Below are 20003 nucleotides of genomic sequence, written 5' to 3' on the forward strand. Positions count from 1 at the left end.
CTGAGTTTTTGATGCATTAAAAACACCAAGATTACTTTTACCCCTACAAGAGATATAAGCCAAGTCAGACATAAGGTGTGCCATAGCCTCATCCCTTGTTTGTCGAAGTAACTGCTGAGATGGATGCTGCAGGAAGCGAATGGAAAGGTGATGGGTGGAGTCATCAGCATATGAGTGGATAGGGTTAGATGTACAGCTTGAAAGGCCACTAATGAATAAAAGGAAGAGAGTTGGTGATAGGACAGAACTCTATGGAACACCACTACTGACAGCTCTAGGAGAAGAATAGTGGCCAACTACAACAGCAGCTACAGAAAGGAAGCTAGAGATGAAGGCACAGATAGAAGGAAAGAAAGAGTGAGGGCAGTTTAGAAATTAAAGATTTATGCAAGACTCGATCAAAAGCCTTTGAGATATCAAGTGCAATGGCAAAGCTTTCACCAGAGTCACAAAAGGCGGATGACCAGGAGTCTGAAAGGTAGGTGAAAAGATCGCCACTGGAGAATCCCTGGTGGAACCCAGACCGACTATTGGAAAGAATGTTGTGATAGGAAAGATGCTTTATTTATTTATTTATTTTTTGTTTAGACTCAAAAATGTCTAAAACACAAGATGTAAAAGCAATTGAGTGAAAATTAGAGGGCTGGGAATGGTCACTCTTCTTTGGGACAGGCTGAATGAGAACAAACTTCCAGCAAGTAGAATCGGTACAAGTTGACAGACAAAGGCGAAAGAGATTACCTAGGCAGGGTGTAAGCACAGTTTTTGAGGACAACAGGAGAGACCTCATTAGGCCCATATGCTTTCTTTAATATTGAGACCAGTGATGGCAAAAAATACATCAGCTGAAGAAATTTTAATGCCAGCCACGAGGAGGACAGCAGGGAGAAGTGATGGTGGGACAGCAATGGAATCGTCTAAGGTAGAATTGGAGGAGAAAGTCTAAGCAAGGAGTTATGCTTTATCAGTAGAAGAAATAGCTACAGAGTCATCAGTGTGGAAAAGAGGGATGGATGATGAGGTAAAGTTGTTAAAAAGGTTTTTGGCAAAGTGCCAGAAGGGCCAGGAAGAAGTTGAGTTTGAGAGTTCAGGGCACTTAGCACGAAAGAAATTATTTATGGCAGAGTGAAGAACAGAGCACAATTCCAGACAGAAACATAAGAGATGAGATTCAGGGGTGGGTTGGCTCCGATGCCTTTTGTAGGCTTTCTCCTTGTTATGGACATCATCAGAACAAGCATGATTAAACCAAGTTTTTTTCCCATTAGTCACAGGATATGAGAATGGAATGTATGCTTCATGCCCGAGAGAATAACCTCCATAATGCGTATGGTGCACACAGATGGCTTTCAGCCATGGAAGCAATTATCATTTCAGGGAAAATATAAAAAAATACAGCTTGTGTGGTAGCCAATCATCTAGGATTAAATGCACAACATTTAACCCATGGATTGCAGTAGAAGGTAAGCTGCAAAATAGGCTCTGTGATGGGACAATACAGCTAATTTAGTGACCACGGCAAAATGACATCAAAGTGCATCATTTTGGAAATAGTAATAAATGCCAACACATGAAATGTTTTTGCTTAACTCACATTAGTTACAGCGTTATTTTGGTTGAAAATTTCCCATTTGGCGGGAAACAGGCATTCATACAAGTGGGACTCGCTACTGTCAAAGCTTCAGTGAGTTGTCATTTCATCCAATATGCCATAGCATGAGCATGATGTGCCATGTTAGATAATTTATTTCATCTTTCCGTTTCTTCTCTTAGCCACTGTTGGCCATGCATTCAATTTTATCATCAAAAACTTTTTCAAAACAGGTTTGAGCCTTCCTTGAGAGCTAACATCATGGTAAACAGATCAGGAAGTTCATGAATTTTGTTCATTGTGCCTACTGTTGTATGTACTTTGTTTCTGGGCTTGACCTAAGGGGCAGAGATAAAAGATGACATAAAGCCTAATATTCCATAACAACTGTGCATGATGCTGCTCCGACGAGAAGCTCTGTGGTGCAGTGTTAAAAATCCCTCTCATGTGAGGCAGGTCACATGCCCCTGTAGTTGACTCTTACGGGGTAAGCTGCATGTCACAGGTTACCTTCAGTTTGGGGTGCCATGACAAAAATTTCTACAATCCTGATAGAGAGGCTCTAAGTGTTTTACTCAGTATACTGCAATCCTTCTGGAAAGACTGCGGAGGCAGTTGTGATGGTCCTTCCAGATGACCGGTGAAATTTTGTATTTTTCATGCTCAATTATTCCTGCCAAACACTTGATATTGCTTGATAAGTGGGTCACATGGGTCCCCCCAGCCAACCTGTAGGTACTGCATCACTCAGTCACCCATTGGCCACCATGGAGTGAAGATGTTGCTCTGTTTCTCCCAACTATCCTCCTCCCCCTACCGCCTAACTGGGTGGGAAGTGTGCTCACCCACCCAAGTGGTGCCATCTATCACCCAGTGATACCTCTGACAGGAACTCCGAAGGGAAGGAGGTGGAAGTGAGGAGAAAAAAGGCTAAAACTGGAGCACATGTGCCTATATGTACCAAAGGCAAGGTCGGCCTTAGTACGGGAGTGTGCCTCTGTGTCTACCACACCTCAGAATGCATCTACATGTCAGAAAAGATTGTAAATGTATAAAAAACCTGGTTTAGTATGTACACAAATGATATAATATTAGTGTAACAGTAAAGAAGGAGACGACAGTAAGTGACAATGCAGTATCCTACACACAAGTGAAAGTGATGCTCTGTGAGTGCTTCTGATGTACCATACCTCTGAACGCTTTAAGAAATGAAAGAAAAGCATTCGGGAGCAGAATGTTAATCTCCCACCTGAATATGCTGTTGGCCAAGTTACAAGCCCAGGCGCCGCACCTCCTGGGGGTTAGGGGGCAGCGTCCCACCTGGGGGCTGGGGTGCACCCCCCCCCCGAGTGTCAGGGGATGCCTCGATAGCTCAAGCTGTTCATTATATATAATGGTGGTAAAGGCACGCAATAAAAATTAGTTGACCTTTGGCAGCCATTTTGTTGACCTTGACCCAGAGTCCCCATTTTCAAACTTGGCCAAGATTTTGACTATATCTTGATACCCTGAAGGTTTCATGTTTATAGCTCAAGCCATTCATGAGATATAATGGTAACAGATACACACACACACACACACACACACACACACACACACACACACACACACACACACGCACACGCACATGCACATGCACACGCACACACACACACACTGGTAATGAACCAATCACAAAAGTGAGAGAAGACAAGGACTTGGGAGTGATGGTCCAGGATAATATGTCACCTGAAAAACACAAGATAGTTAGAGAGACATAATTTCTTGACTAACATAATTGTAGCATTTCATTACACGGATGAGATGAAAAAATTGAGGTGGCCATGATCCGTCCCAGGTTGGAATATGCAGCATAATAGTGTGGCCCCCACATAAAAAGAAAGATGTAAACAAGATCGAGAAAATACAAAGAACAGCAACCAAGATGGTCCCTAGCCTGGCAGATCTGTCATACAGGGAAAGGCTGGAAAAACTAGACCTGCCTTTCATGGAAGAAAGGAGAGAGAGGGGCGACATGATTGCAGTGTTCAGGGCCAGGATGGCAGTAGAAAAAACTGACAGAGAAAATCTGTTTGTGTGGGATGGGAGAGTAACAAGAGGACATGGAATGAAACTAAAAAAGCCTAAAAAAGCCAAGTTGCTTGAAGGATATCAAGAAATACAGTTTTCCATATAGATGCATAGACCTGTGGAATACCCTGGACAGAGATTGTTCAGTCAAAAAACTCAAACGAGTTCAAAACAAAATCTGACTTATTGAGAAACAAAGAAGGGACCCCACAACCGTAGCTATTTCCTGTACGAGGTGCTACCTAAAAGTTCCAGTAATTTGAATATTGTAGGAAAATAAGTTACCTTACCTCCTAGTTCTCACTGTCGCCTTTGAAGTAGTCCCCTTAGGCATGTATACAGTGATCTCAGCATTTTTTCCACTAGTCAATGCATCCCTGGAAGGCTTCAGGCATGATGGTCTTGAGCACCTCCTGTAATTCTGTCTGGATCTCCTCAATCCAGTCAAATCAATGCCCTTTCAGTTGTAATTTCAGCTTGGGAAACAGTAAAAAGTCGCAGGGGGCAAGGTTAGGGGAATAGGGTGGACAGGGAATGAATACCGTGTTAGTGGAAGCCAGGAACTGCCGGACAACAACTGATGTGTGGGCAGGAATGTTGTCATGATGCAGGACCCAGTACTTGTTCTTCCACTGTTCTGGACATTTGCAGCGGATGCTCTCCCTCAGACGCTGCAAAACTTCACAGTAAAACTTTCTGCTGACAGACTGACCGGGTGGGACAAATTCCTTGTGAACATTCCCTTGGATATCGAAGAAAATGATCAACATCGACTTGACACTGCCGCGAACTTGACGTGCTTTTTTTGGCCTCTGTCAACTGGTAGACTTCCATTGCGATGACTGCTGCTTTGTCTCCTGGTCATAACCATAAACCCATGATTCATCACCAGTTATGACCTTGGAGGTGAAGGTGGCATCATCTCTGACCTGATTCTTGAGCTCCCTGCAAACTGCAGTGCAATGTGCCTTCTGCTCGTCACTCAGCAGTCTTGGCACAAATTTTGCAGCAATGCGTCTCATGCCCAACACGTCCGACAAAATGCATTGGACGCTCCCGTATGACAGTCCAACGATATCACAAACATCATGGACTGTTTGTCTACAATGTGCAAGGATAACCTGATGAACATTTCTGACGTTTTCTGGTGTTGCCATTGATGGTCGTCCAGAATGGTCATCATCTTCGATGGACATTCATCCTTCCTTGAACTGCTTGTACCAGAAAAATGTTCAGCTTTGGGACATGGCATTGTCACCAAAGGCTTGCTGAAGCAACTGGTGAGTTTCTGCACCTGTCTTATTGATCTTGAAGCAGAACTTGATGCAGGTTCTTTGTTCTGTGAGGTCGGCCACTGCAATACCGCCAAACCACCCACACACCACATTACAACAGTAAACATAGCTCAAAAACACATCCGCTCACAGACACGGCTGGGGCCACATTGACACACAAGGGGTGCTGCTGACTCCTCCTACCAGCAAAATGCAAAACTGCAAACGGTTGGCTCCCTCTGTTCAAATTACCTGTACTGGAACTTTGGGTAGCACCTCGTATATCACAACGAGGTAAATACAACCAGGTAAGTAGACACACACACACACACACACACACACACACACACACACACACACACACACACACACACACACACACACAGAGGCGGGCAAGACATTATTGCTCCGTCTTGGTAAAGGCAGGCAATAATAGTGGATATACTGCAAATGTAAAATACCTTATTTTAGTGTATCAGAAAACAAATAATTAATGTAACGGTGAGTATGGAGATGATGGTGAGTTCACTGCACACTACTGAAAGTGACAGTGACACATACTATGAAGTTATTCTGGATTGTTATTGTGTTGTTGGTAGTAGGTGGGGGCACTCACCATCTACTCATTCAATGTGGTGCTGCTTGTCTGCCCTTTCCTCTTCCTTCCTTTCTGTTCTGTCTTTCTTTCCTTCACTCTTTCCTCTTCCTTCTGCCTACAGGTGACTTTACACTCCCTCTTCTGTCTTTCTTTCCTTTATTCTTTCCTTTTCCTTCTGCCTGTGGGGGACTCTACACTGAGTGACCAGCCAAATGGTTTCCTGTACACCAGGAAACCATTTACTCCACTGGGTGGTAATCATGTAACCAAATTATGGCGCCTGGTGGTTTAGTGGGCAATTAAGGGAGAGTAAGAAATTGTTTTGGAAGGAGGTAAAGAAAGTAAGGCAGTGTGAAAGGGGAAATAGTAGGGGAGTGAAAGATAGGAATAATAGATTGTTGGTGGAGAAGAGAGAGAAATTGAGGAGATGGAAGGAGCACTTTGAGGATTTGTTGAATGTAGAGAGTGAGAGCAGTGTGAGTATACGTGGTTGGGGAATGGCTGGGAGAAGAAGACATGAGAGGAGGGAGGAAGAGATCAGTAAGGCGGAAGTAGTGGAAGCGATGAAGAAGATTAAGCTGGGAAAGGCCCCAGGAATTGATGGAGTGTGTGGTGAAATGCTTAAGTATGGGGGTGAGATTGTTGTGGAGTGGATATGGAAGTTGTGTAGATTGGCTTGGGAAGAGGGAAGGGTTCCAGAGGACTGGAAATCAGGTATAATTGTTCCTCTGTACAAAGGAAAAGGGGAGAGAGAAGTATGTGGTAACCATAGGGGTATTTGCCTTCTTAGTGTGACTGGTAAAATATATGGTAGAATACTCATTGATAGGGTTAGGCATATGACAGAGGAGCTAGTTGGAGAAGAACAAGGGGGATTTAGGAAGGGAAAAGGTGTGTACATCAGATATTTGTTCTAAGATGTTTAGTGGAGAAGTATCTAGAGAAGGGAAGGAAAGTGTATGCTGCCTTCATGGACTTGGAGAAAGCTTATGACAGAATATATAGGCAAGGTATGTGGAAGGTATTAACCCCTTAACCGCGGGGCGTCACTTTCGTGACGCTTGGGAGCAAGGGATCATACCGCGGGGCGTCGCTTTTGTGATTCTGTGTTATTTTGAATTCACCCGGGCTTCCAAGTGGGGGCTTGTATCATCTATCAGTACTGACAATGTCCAACACTAGTCAGCACTCCTAATCTCATCTGTACTCCCATCCATTGTTGACAATTTAGCCATTCCTCCCCGTTCTTGACTCCCCTCCCTACCCCCCCTCCATTACCCTATCCTCTCACCTGCCCGGCCATGCTACGCTAAGTAAATCTTCCCTGGAATTTTTCACTGATTTCATCCATTGAAATAAGCCCTATGTCGTATTCTTATACCAAATAATATATACAAGAAAGAAATCAGGTAAGTGAGAGTGCCATACACCTGGAATTGGCTAATTATCACCTGACAACACCTCACGTGCACTCGTTCGCTAATTTTCGCTGTTTTTTTCCCCTTGAAATATGCCGTATAATCTATTTTCGTAATAAATATACATGTAAGGAGGGAAGGAAGAAGCCTAAGTGATATTTACATTCACCTGGAACTACCTAATTTATAATGTATTGTCTAGATTTCCTGCCAATCATATCAGTGCTACACAAAGCTGTTTCAAGATTTAACATTGGTAGCTCTGATTATATATCTCCTAAGTAGGCCTCTAATCTATTTAAGTAATAAATATACATGTAAGGAGGGAAGGGAGAAGCCTAAGTGATATTTACATTCACCTGGAACTACCAAATTTATAATGTATTGTCTAGATTTCCTGCCAATGATATCAGTGCTAGACTTAGCTGTTTCAAGAAGTAATATTGGTAACTCTGAATAAACCCTAAAAAGGCCTCCAGGCTGGCTGGCCCTGCGTTATCAGTTTACTGTCATCTTCCGAAGTGAGAGGACGTATGTTTCTTCTTGCTGACTTCAAGGCCTTTTCTCACCCCCATGCAAATGGCTCTGTGACCTTTACCCCCTACTAAACCTCGTGTGGAAAGAGGTAAAGGGCTGACAATTGATAAAAGAGTGACTACGATCTTTCTATTGAGTAAAACAGTGCAAGTGGAATTGTAAATAATGTGTAAACAGCAAGTGAAAGTAATTAATGTAAATATACGTGAACAATGGAAAATAGTTTTATAAGTTATTTCAAGTGACAGTGCACAACACAGCGTAAATAAAATAGAAATGTAAATAACGTAAATAAAATAGAGAACGTAAATAGAAATGTAAATGAGTAGTATTATAAGAATACGAGTATATACCCTAGGAGTAATGAAAGTGAAAGTTTCACTCTAGCATGTCTGAATGCTATGAGTTATGAGAGTGAAGATGAAAGTGACATTCACTCTCAATGCCAGTATACAGGACGAGAAAGTGAATGCTACGTATTTTACTGAAAGAAATTGAATCCCTACAGTGACAATAAACTAATACTACTGAAGGAAACTTATGGATAAAGACTGTAGATATATATAAGTGTTATATAGTAATAGAAATATAAAGTGTGAGGGGTTTTATGAATAATAAATGACAGACTACCAAGAGCGAACTAGTGCCAGTGCGACGATCAGACGCGCTCGTAATTTCCATTGCTTTCACAGTGTTTTTTTTTTTTTTAGTATGGATCCCAAACTACTTGAAAATTGTAGAATAGTGTTTATAGTGTTTGTATCTGGTTGTGGTAATCATATTACGGGTTGTCAGGAAGTGTAAAGTGGAGACTTCGTTACCCTACTTCAGAGGTCTCCACAAGTCCTACGGTAACCGACGAAGGCTCAACAATCATTCCAGGAGAAAGCTGAAGGTATGTGCCATAAGCATATGTAATTTTATTATTCTAGGACTAATAACTGATTTTTGGCAAATATTTTTTGAGAGTCTGTCGGAGCCCAAATAACCCCGCGGCACACGCAAGTCATTGGTAAACAAGCCCGCGGTGTAGGGGTTAAGAATATATGGAGTGGAGGGGAAATTGTTGAGTGCTGTGAAGAGTATGTACGAGGGAGCTAGGGCTACGGTGCGAGTGGATGGTGAGCTGAGTGAGTTCTTTGATCTCAGTGTGGGACTGAAACAGGGGTGTGTGATGTCTCCATGGCTGTTTAATATATATATGGATGGGGTTGTAAAGGAGGTGCAAGGTAGGGCAGTGGATGTGGGGGTGGCCCTAATGAATGAGGGTGAGATTTGGAAGCTTCCGGTGTTGCTGTTTGCTGATGATACAGTATTGTTGAGTGAAGATGAATGGGAGTTGCAAGGTTTGGTGAATGAATTTGGGACAGTGTGTAAGAGGAGGAAGCTGAAAGTTAATGTAAACAAAAGTAAAGCTATGGTGTTTGAGAGGAATGAAGTCACAGAGTGTGCAGTGAGGTTGGATGGTGAGGATATGGAGAATGTGAGTGCATTCAAGTACTTGGGTAGTGTGATGAGTAAGGATGGAACTTTGGGGGATGAAGTATGTGAAAGGGTACAGCAGGGAAGAAAGGTTGTTGGTACACTGAAAGCAGTGATGAGAAATAGGGAGGTGAGTATGGAAGTTAAGAAGTCACTGCATGATGGTATTGTGATCCCTACCCTGACGTATGGAAGCGAGGCGTGGACCTTGCAAGAGGGGAACAAGTCAAGAGTGAGAGCAGTGGAAATGAGTTACTTGAGAGGAGCATGTGGAGTGACGTGGAGGGACAGGCTGACGAATGAAGAAGTGAAGGAACGTTGTGGGGTAGATGTGGATGTGGTTGAAAAGATTAGGAGAAATACACTGAGGTGGTTTGGACATGTGGAGAGAATGGAGAATGAAAGACTGACTAAGAGGGTGTATGTAGGTGAGGTGGAGGGAGGGAGAGGGAGGGGTAGACCGAGGATGAGGTGGAGGGATGGAGTTGAGAGGTATATGAGGGAGGGGGGGGTGAGTTGGGGGGAGGGGAGTCAAATGGTGGGTGACAGAGTGACTTGGAGGCGTTTTGTCTGCGGCCACCCTTTGCGGGATTAGGGCGTCGGGCTATAGATAGATAGATAGATAGACAATCAGACTGAACCTGTGTAGGTTTATACCCAAGGGATGGTTGGGGTTTATTGCTCATATAGTGCAACTGGTCACTTTCATCTTAAATGTCAAGACCAACTTATCTAGCCCCGGTCTCCTACGCTCCTCATGGGGCACCATAGAATTGGACGTTGGATGGATGGATGAAGTATAGTGTTATGAGACCAAAGATATGTAGTAGTAATAAGTAGCTGAAAAATAAGTAAATAAATAACTACCGTATTTTCAGTGCAGTCAAGTGCTACAGTATTACCCTCATGTGGCAACTCTTCCTAATTGTCACTTCAATACCTCATCCATGACTTTATTGTTATAAGTAATAGTATGTGATATATTTTATGAGAAAATGCAAAAATTATAAGGAAAATGTATTAACCCCTCAATATTATTCTTACATAACAAGTTTTCCAGTACATGGAATGCTTATGATTTTGCTCTTGTAGTTTATGACCATACCACAATACAGTGCAACAAACGTCCTTAAATTGAAAATTGGTGATGATGATGATGATGATGACTTGTTTATTAATGTTTTAACTTTTAGGCATGGAAGTCACCTCTCAAAGTTTGTTCCTTACTTGGTGTGGTGGCCACTTGTAATGCTGCCTCATGCCTGCCTGGGTGATCCGTGCTTGCGTACTGCACATCACCTCCTCTTCAGCTTGCTCTCTCTCCAGTCCAGGACAACTTACATACCTCCAGTTTCTTTCAAAGGTTAGCAGAAAGACTGAAGTTTGTGTGGCTAAATTTTACATATTTGGTTTGATATAAGTGTGTCAAAACAGCTCATGAAGACACTCTACTTTCCCCATATCTTGTGCACCAGCAACATGGGTTAAAAAACACACCTTTACAGCCAAAGAGTTAATGAATTAGGGCAAAACGGGGTAATTTCGCCACAGGGTAATTTTACTGAGATGCCAATAATTCTAATTCAAAGGCCCACAGCTCTCAAACTGTTGCATGGATTTGGCTTTTGTTGGGCTTAGGTTTTATGGGAATGCCAACCTAACAATGTCAGGTGAAGTTTTGATCCATTGTGCAAAAAAATGACATTGGACAAATGAAAGTGTTTATTGAAAATTTTCAGCATTTAGTGCATCAACAAATCCATCCAACCCTCATCCAATCCTGTGTTGCCCCATGCGGAGCGTAGGAGCGCAGGACTAAGCAAGTTGGTCCTGACATTTCAGATGAGAGTGACCAGTCTCACTCACCCCTGGGTGGCATTATGTGAGCAATAAACCCCAACCATCCCCTGGATATAAACCTTCACCGACGCAATCCGATTGGAGCGCCCTAATTACCCACTAAACCACCAGGCGCCAAAATTTGGTTATATGGTTACCACCCAGCATAGTAAATGGTTTCCTGGTGTACAGGAAACCATTTGGCTTGTCACTCAGTGTAGAGTCACCCACAGGCAGAAGGAAAAGGTAAGAATGAAGGAAAGAAAGATAGAGGAAAAAAAAAAAAAAAAAAATCTCTATACCCATTATTTACATGTTTCATGTTAAAAGTGGTTCAGAACTGTTTCCATTGTTCACACACACACACACACACACACACACACACACAGTAATCTCTAAGAATTTTATTAACTGGAGATTTCAATACAAATATAAATTGGAATACTCTAGATATAAGAAGCTATGAAAGCTGTTGGGAGCAAAAGCTCCTGGATCTAGTACAGGAGTTTTTCTTAACACAACATGTAAAGGAAAACACCGGAAAAAGGGGAACAGATGATCCATCATTACTAGATCTTATATTTAACAGGCAAGATAATGATATCAACAACATAATGTATCACCCTCCATTTGGCAAAAGCAACCACGTAGAGTTAAATTTCAACTTCAGGATTGCATATGATAGTTAGTAGTAATGAATGTTACAAAATGAGCCTAAACTACTAAAAAGGCTACTACCATGACCTAAAGAAGTACTTCATAGAAAGAGATTGCGAAAAGGAGCTTGGAGGACAAGATATAAATGTTATGTACAAAAATTTGTGAATTATATGAAACAGAAGTCCAAAATTATATCCCTCAGCACAAAGAAACAGAAATTAGGATAAAGAAGTGGTTTAATACATAATGTTAAAAATCAAAAGAGAGAAGAGACTTGCTGTGGAATAGATACAGAAGACACAATAATAGGACGACATACAACAACTATAAACAGGCAAGAAATGATTATACAAGGATAAGGACAGAAACTCAAAAGCAGTTCAAAGATGGAATTATAAATAAAAGTAGTGATCAACCAAAGCTTTTTTACAGCTACATCCAAAGCAAAACCAAAGTTAAAATACAGTCCATCATGGATGAGGGAATAACCTATAGCCAAGAAAATGATATGTGCAAAGTTCTTAACAAAAATTTCCAATCAGTTTTTACAGAAGAAAGAAATTTTGAGAGAAACGATAAGGAACACGCATGCACACACATATTACCAGATATACGATTATCAAAACAAGAGGTACAGGAAGAGTTGAGTAAATTGGACAAAGGAAAAAAGCAATTGGTCCTGATGAAATTTCAGGCTGGGTGCTACATGAATATGCAGAAGAGTCAATCAGACCAATATATTTAATATTCAAGAAATTCTTAAGTCAAGGTAAACTACCAGATATTTGGAAGAAAGCAAATATTGTTCCCCTATTCAAGAAAGGGAACAGACAGAACCCACTCAACTTCAGACCAATATCCCTGACCAGTGTTGTAAGCAAGGTACTAGAAAAGCTAATATAAGAAAAATTTGGGTAAACCATCTGGAAAAATAAAATATGATAACAAAGACAGTTCAGTTTTAGAAAAGGAAAATCATGTGTTACAAATCTATTAAGCTACTATGATAGAGTTGCAGAAACACCACAGAAAAGAGAGGGATGGGTGGACAGTATCTATTTAGATCTTAAGAAAGCATTTGACAGAATACCGCACCAAAGACTTTTATGGTAACTGTACCATCAAGGAGGAATCCATGGTAATCTGTTCTGTTGGATGCAGGATTTTCTCTGAAAAAAGGAAATGAGAACAGTACTAAAGGGTAATTACTCATCATGGAGGGAAGTGACTAGTGGAGTTCCACAGGGCTCAGTGCTGGCACCAATTATGTTTTTTGGTATATATAAATGATACAGACAGGAACACTGGAAATGGAAGCTATTTAAATATGTTTGCTGATGATGTAAAACTACAAAGGAAAATTACAAACGCAGACTCTTGCAGAAAGCTACAAGAAGAATTAATAAGCTTCATGAATGGAGCAATAGATGACAAATGGAATTCATTGTGGACAAATGCATTGTAATTAAGATTGGTAAAAGTGGAAAAAGACCAGATTGGGATTATAAGCTAGGAAGTTCAACCCTACACATATCAGAACAGAAGGAACTTGGAAAGTGAGAAGGTAGGAAACATGCACACACTGCTTGCTAATATGAGAATAGCATTCACATATATAAATGAAGACATGCTGAGAAAGATAACATCATCATTCATCAGACCAACTGTGGAATATACATCAGTGGTCTGCAGGGGCGCACCCAGGAATTTTCTGGGGGGGGGTAGTGAGGTGAGGTCAGGTAATCCGATAATTACTGGGAGGTCACATGCAGGTTTAGAGTCAGAGAGCTGCTGGCTCATGTGGTACTCTTTCTTTGTACTTGCCAATTTTTCATGTTTTGCTGTTGTCGAAATAAATATATATACATTTTTAAAGGACCCAGAGAGCTCAGGGGGGGGCCCCCCCCCCAGGCCCAGGCCCCCCCCCCCCGGGCACGCCCCTGGTGGTCTACTAATATGGGAATAGCGTTCACATATATAAATGAAGGCATGCTGAGGAAGATCATTACATCATTCATCAGACCAACTGTGGAATATGCATCAGCGGTCTGGAATCCTCATCTCAAAAAACACAGATAAGATTGAAAAAGTACAAAGGGCCGCTACCAGATGGGTACCAAGCTTAAAGGTTCTAAGCTATAAAGAACGATGAAAAACTGAACCTGCCAGCATTACAAGAGAGAAGCAAAAGAGAAGTCATGATTACGCATGGATCTCAGAGAAAGGGAGAGTAGACATCAATGAGTATATAACCTATGGGGAGGCATCAGCAAGAGGACACTGCAAAAAACTACATAAAAAAAAGAGGTGACAAAGACATGAGGCAGTTCAGTTTCCCATAGGGCAATTGATCAGTGGAATGCACTATCGTATGAAATGGCGTGTGCCAAAGCAATTCGTAAATTTATGGATATGTATGATAAAAACTGTTTAATATACAGGACAGTATGACCTTGACTCATTCCTGTGAAGATACAATTAGATAAGAACAGTCAGGTAAGAATACACACACACACACACACACACACACACACACACACACACACACACTTTTTTTTTTTGTACAAAAATGATTATAGGTATTTTTTGCAGAATGACTGAACATATAAGGCAATAAAAATGTCAATATTTCATATGTGGCAGTTTGTTTTTGGCAAAAACCACAGTTCATGGCGAAATTACCCCATTTTACCCTTAGGAATAGGGCTGTGGAGGAAGTTGAATGAAGAGAGAATTAAATGTAGTGAGGAAGAGAGAGAGGAAAAGATTAGTAAGAGGGAGTAAGAAGAGAGTGGATGAGGCAATTGGAAGAAATTTGACTGTAATGTGGAGGGAATGTAAGAAAATGTTCTGGAAAGAGGTAAAGAGAGTTAGACAGGGCGATAAAGAAGTTGGTCAGGAAGTGAATGATAAAAGTGGTAGCTTGCTAATGGAGAGGGGAGAAAAAGTGAGCAGATGGAGAGAACACTTTAAGGAACTGTTAAACATTGAGAACGAAAATGATGCGAGGATAAGTGGCTGGAAAATGGGTGAGAGAAGGTGGGAGGTGAGAAGAGAGGACGAAATCAGTACAATGGAAGTAGTGGAAGCAATGAAGAAAGTTAAAATCGGGAAAGCCCCAGGAATTGATGGAGTGTGTGGTGAAATGCTGCAGCATGGGGGAAAGATAGTAGTAGACTGGATATGGAAGATGTGCAGATTGGCCTGGGAGGAAGGTAGGGCCCTGAAGGATTGAAAGTCAGGTATAATTATTCCCCTGTACAAAGGAAAAGGGGAAAAAGAAGTGTGTGGTAATCATAGGGGCATTTGTCTTCTGAGTATAATAGGAAAAGTGTATGGTATGATACTTATTGACAGAGTTAGGGAAATAACAGAGGAATTAGTTTCTGGAGAACAGGGAGGTTTTAGGAAGGGAAAAGGTTGTGCAGATCAGATATTCATTCTTAGGTCTTCAATGGAAAAAGTTTCTAGAGAAGGGAAAGAAGTTGTATGCAACCTTCATGCATGTGGAGAAAACATCTGACAGGGTGGACAGACAAGGAATGCAGAAAACATTAAGAATTATGGGGTAAATGGGAAGTTGCTGATTGCCATGAAAAGTATGTATAAAAGTATGTATGAGGGGGCTAAGGCTGCAAAGCATGTGGGCAGTGAAATGAGTGAATATTTCTATTTCAATGTTGGATTGAAATAGGGATGTGTCATGTCTCCATGGTTGTTCAATCTATACAGTATATGGATGGGGTTATAAGAGCGAGACAAGGTGGGGCAGTGGATTTTGGAGTGGCTTTAATGTAAGAGGGCAACCTTTGGAAACTCCCTATACTGTACTATTGTTTGCAGATGATACTGTATTGTTAAGTGAAGGTGAAGGGGAACTGCAAGGCTTGGTGAATAAGTCTGGGAGTGTGGGTATGAAACTGAATCTAAAGGTGAATGCATGGAAGAGTAAAGTTCAGGTCTTCGAGAGAAATGAAGTCACTGGATGTACAATGAGGTTGGGTGATGAGGAAATGGAAAATGTGAGTGCAATTAAGTAGGTAGGTAGTGTGATGAGTAAGGATGGAAGTTTGGAGGGTGAAATGCTTGAAAGAGTACAACATGGAAGAAAGGTTGCTGGTCCTTTGAATGCAGTGACAGTTAATAGGGAAATGAGCATGGAAATAAAAAAGTCGCTGCATGGCTGTATTGTGACATTAACTCTAACGTATGGAAGTGAAGCTTGGATTTTGTTAGAAGGACACAAGTCAAGGGTGAGAGCAGTGGGAATGAGCTATTTGAGGGAAGCATGTGGCGTTACATGGAGAGACAGACTAACAAATGAAGAAGTGAAGGAGCGTTTTGGTGTGGATGAAGATGGAACAGAAAGCGTTAGGAAAAATATATTGATGTGGTTTGGTCATGTGGCGAGGATGGAGAGTGAGAGACTAACGAGGGGAATGTATGTGAGTGAGGTGGAGGAGGGGAGAGGGAGGGGGAGGTCAAGGATGAGATGGAGGGTTGGAGTGGAGGGGTATATGATAGAAGGGGGGGGTGAGCTGAAAGCAGGGCAGTGAAATGGCAGGGGACCAGATGACATGGAGTCAATTTGTTTGTGGCCAGCTCTTATAGAATTAAAGAGTCTGGCAATAGACAGACAGATTAGGTGTCTGACATCAGACAGAGAGATATTATACGAGCCTCACCTATTACAACCAGCCTGCAGCCCAGATATTTGTGAAATGGGCTGGTCTGGGAAGTCATATGTGGAGGAAGGGACACAGTCAGGAGTCAGACCAATGAAGTTTCCAGTCTCTCCTTCAGTGCTGATGGTAACCTAAGAAAGAAGTGATGACAAAATAAGTTAACAGCCAGTTCCATATTAACCCTTGTGAAGTTTTGAGGGTACAGTTCAATATATTTTTGAGGAGGTGAGTAGTATATGTCCTTGTTGGCACTAAATGCTCATGCAACTTGAAGACAGTCTCATCATAACAAGTAGGAAAATTACAGGTCTTAGGACCCAAGGTCCATATCCCCACTGCATTTTTTTTTTTTTTTTTTTTCCTCACCTCATTCTTAGGTGGGAAAATGGGCATGATGATGATGATTGTGATGAAAACCTCAAGCCACCTCTTCAAGATTTCACAAGTGTATGACATTCATCCTGACTGGTGCCTCAGACTACCAGAGCAACAAGCATCAACAGGATGCACCTAGAATGGTAACCTGGATGATGCAGGAGTCTTGTATCCCAGGATATTGGGTGAATAACCCTCCACAGGCTCAAAAGCCTATGTTATGAAGATGAGCACTGCGGATAAGCGCCTCATGGTGTACGTCCCCACCCTTACCTTTCCCTTTATTGTACTACTATGCATCTAGTCTAAATTATAAAGATTACTGACCCTCTTCAGCTCAGTTAATGGCACAGGGTAGTTAGAGCAGAAAGTATGTTTGAATATTAACCTGTACCATGCTTGCGATGTTGATCTATGTCCCCTTCAAAAACGTCAGTGATGTAGATCTATGTCCTGCAGCACCGAGAAGTCACTGCAAGCAACCGAAGTAAAATGGAAGGTAATAACGTATCTAGCTAACTTCAGACATTTCTCTGCTACAGTTACAATACTGATTTAGGACAGCTGGAGGCGAGTGAGTCTTTACAGGCTCACAGCCGCTCTGCTCTGTCAGTATCTATCTATATATCTATTGCCAGACGCCATAATCCCGTACGGGGTGGCCATTTGACTCTGAGTTATTTGTTTTACAGGGAGGGGCACTTAACCCTCCACCAACCCACTTGACACGTAGGGAGCACATATGGTTTGGTTATATGGTTACCACCCAGCGCTGTAAATGGTTTCTTGGCTTACAGGAAACCATTTGGCTTGTCACTCAATGTAAAGCCACATGTAACGGAAAGAAAAGCAATAAGTTGTGACGGGAGAAATTGGAAGAGAGGACGGCAAGCACAGAAAAAGAATGATAAAGGCTAAGGAAGAAGTAGGCAGCACTACATCAAGTGAGTGGATGATGATCGCCACCACCTACTCTGTCAGTAACCTTGAAGATTTCAGAGGTCGAGTGGCTTTGGTGATTACGTTTAATTTTTTTTTTTTAATGCTAGGAAGAAGGAACCAAAGGCCACAAGCCCGCAATAACTGTTCCCTGCAAGAGAAAAACAAAATACAAGAGAGAGCCAAATTCAAGATCCGATCATTTCGAGATGCCTAGACACAATGCATTTGAAAGACTGGAGATCATCGCTAGCAGGAAATACAGACAGAGGGAGACAGTTCCACAATTGACCTGTTGCATAAATGATGGACTGGGAGTAACGTTTAACTCTTGCATGAGAGGGTTGGACAGAGAAGGGATGAGAGTTTGTTGCTAGACGGGTGCTATGCGACCGTCGTAGAGGTGGAGGAATGCAAGCAGACAGTTTAGGGATCTTATATTGATGTATTATTAGGCCCATTTAACCACACAAAAAATCCAAAATCGGTTCACATGCTCACAGTCGCTCTGCACTCTCAGTAACAACGAAAATTTCATAGATAGAGCGACACCAACCTGACTTGATTCAGCCAACTTTCTGGATCTGGTGATTACTTTTACTAGTGCCAGGGATATTATACTGATGTATTAAGCCCATTTAGCCAGAAAAAAAAAATCCATAATTGGTTCACAAGCCCACAGATGCTCTGCTCTCTCAGTAACCACGAAGATTTCAAAGGTAGGGTGGCACCAACCTGACTCGATTCAACCAACTTTCTGGCTTTAGTGGTTACTTTTATTAGTGCAAGGGATCTTATATTGATGTATCAAGCCCACTTAGGCAGAAAACACAAAATCCAAATTCGACCGGCATAGTTCCCCCGCCCCCCCAGCACAGTATGGGTTAACCAAGAAGATTCATTGCTACCTCATAACCAAGGCACACAGAACTCATGCAATGACACCTTACTACAATTGTTGTTGTAGCTCCAGGTTCATCTGAAATGTGAACTTATGGTCTGTCTATTTTATGAAGCGCATTTAGGCGTTGTCCCTCTTGGGACTTTCCTAGGCCGCCTCTCTGCCAAAAGTGTACACCTTTCTGTCTCATGTCAGCTATTTGCTACTTTTAAATGAAGTTTATTTAAAGTATATACAGTAAACCCTCATTATACAATGTCAAAATTTTAGTACCCTATGCCCACTATACAATGGGAACGATTTGCAACAACGATGGATCATCCGCGGCTCAGTGAACAGCGAATGTGCAAACGCAACAAAAACGTCCTCACACTGTCGACATTAGACCACACACACTTGTCCACCGGTCCAGCTTCATTAGCTAGCCCTGCCCAGCCATCCAGCCCTGCCCAGCCATCCAGCCCTGCCCAGCCAGGCAGTTCTGACACTGATGAGTGAGGGCTGTGAGTCCCTGTGACTGTGAGGCCGAGTCGGGACAATTCGCCGTCAGGACAAATCCCCATCATTTATTTACGTATCAGTTTATTTAGCAAATACACTAGTTTTTTTAATTATGTAAGTTATAAAAGTGATGGTGGTTTATTGTTTATATAGTAAATGTAAAATATGGCATCAAATCATGGGCATTAAATGAAAAATAATAATATATTGAAACGTGAATCAGCTGATTTATGATCGATCCATCATCTTAGCATAAGGCTACATACGAGACATTGGCATTTATATAAATGCCTAATGACCTTAAGTGAACGATCGACATACTTTGGAATTATACAAATAATCTTCATGGCACGTCTATATAAATGTTTCGGGATATTTCACCATCAAGTCAATTCGCCATCACAACAATAACAAGACAATTCGCCATCGGGACTTTTCGTCATCAGGATGATTCCCCGTCGTTTATTTTCATATCAGTTTATTTAGGAAGTACACTAGTTTTTTAGTACTGTACTTGTACCTCTTCAAAGTCGTTTTAAAATATACCCAGGATGTTGTAGTACCAATGGAAATTAATGAAAACAGCTGTGGGTGATGCTAGAACATAATTCAAAGTCAACTACAGCAAGGTAGAAACAAGTTAAATATTGTCTAAAAGTGCAACTTACAAATGATATCAAAAGCCAATGCTATTGAATGAAAATAGACTTTGATAGATCCCCCTGAGAATTAGTTATTAAAGTATCAATTAATCAGTAATAAGTATGTTTACAGAATGACGGGGAATTGTCCTGACGGGGAACGTCCACATTATGACGATGAATTGTCGACTTCATGGCGAATTGTCTAGGAACCACATAAACAACCGTTGCTTGCTTCAGTAAAGGTAAGATCTACTGTATACTGTAGTTTTCATGCTTTTTTTCTCTTTATTCACTATTAATGTGTTACTTTAAATGTTTAAACATAAGGATATTTCATGTATGTGAGTGCTAAGGTGTGTGTATGTGAGAGTTTAGGCACATCTGGGAACGTATCCCCATTGACTCCATGTTAGTAATGGGATTGCTATACGATGGATTGCTTTACAATGGGATTTTCAGGAACGGAACCCCATTGTATAATGAGGGTTT

General features: G+C 41.6%; 1 protein-coding gene across 1 annotated transcript in view; it reads right to left on the reverse strand.

Annotated features, from left to right (window-relative positions):
- Window positions 1-20003, reverse strand: part of LOC145401958 (uncharacterized) — a 189911-nt gene that overhangs the window by 4834 nt on the left and 165074 nt on the right. The window contains exon 10 of the mRNA XM_080274063.1: window positions 16155-16285. Coding sequence (XP_080130189.1) covers window positions 16155-16285 — 131 coding nt within the window. The remainder of the gene's footprint in view (window positions 1-16154; window positions 16286-20003) is intronic.

Source organism: Coenobita brevimanus, chromosome 57 (assembly GCF_032717465.1).
Source record: "Coenobita brevimanus isolate Jiangsu-jjx chromosome 57, ASM3271746v2, whole genome shotgun sequence".
Taxonomy (NCBI): Eukaryota; Metazoa; Arthropoda; class Malacostraca; order Decapoda; family Coenobitidae; genus Coenobita; species Coenobita brevimanus.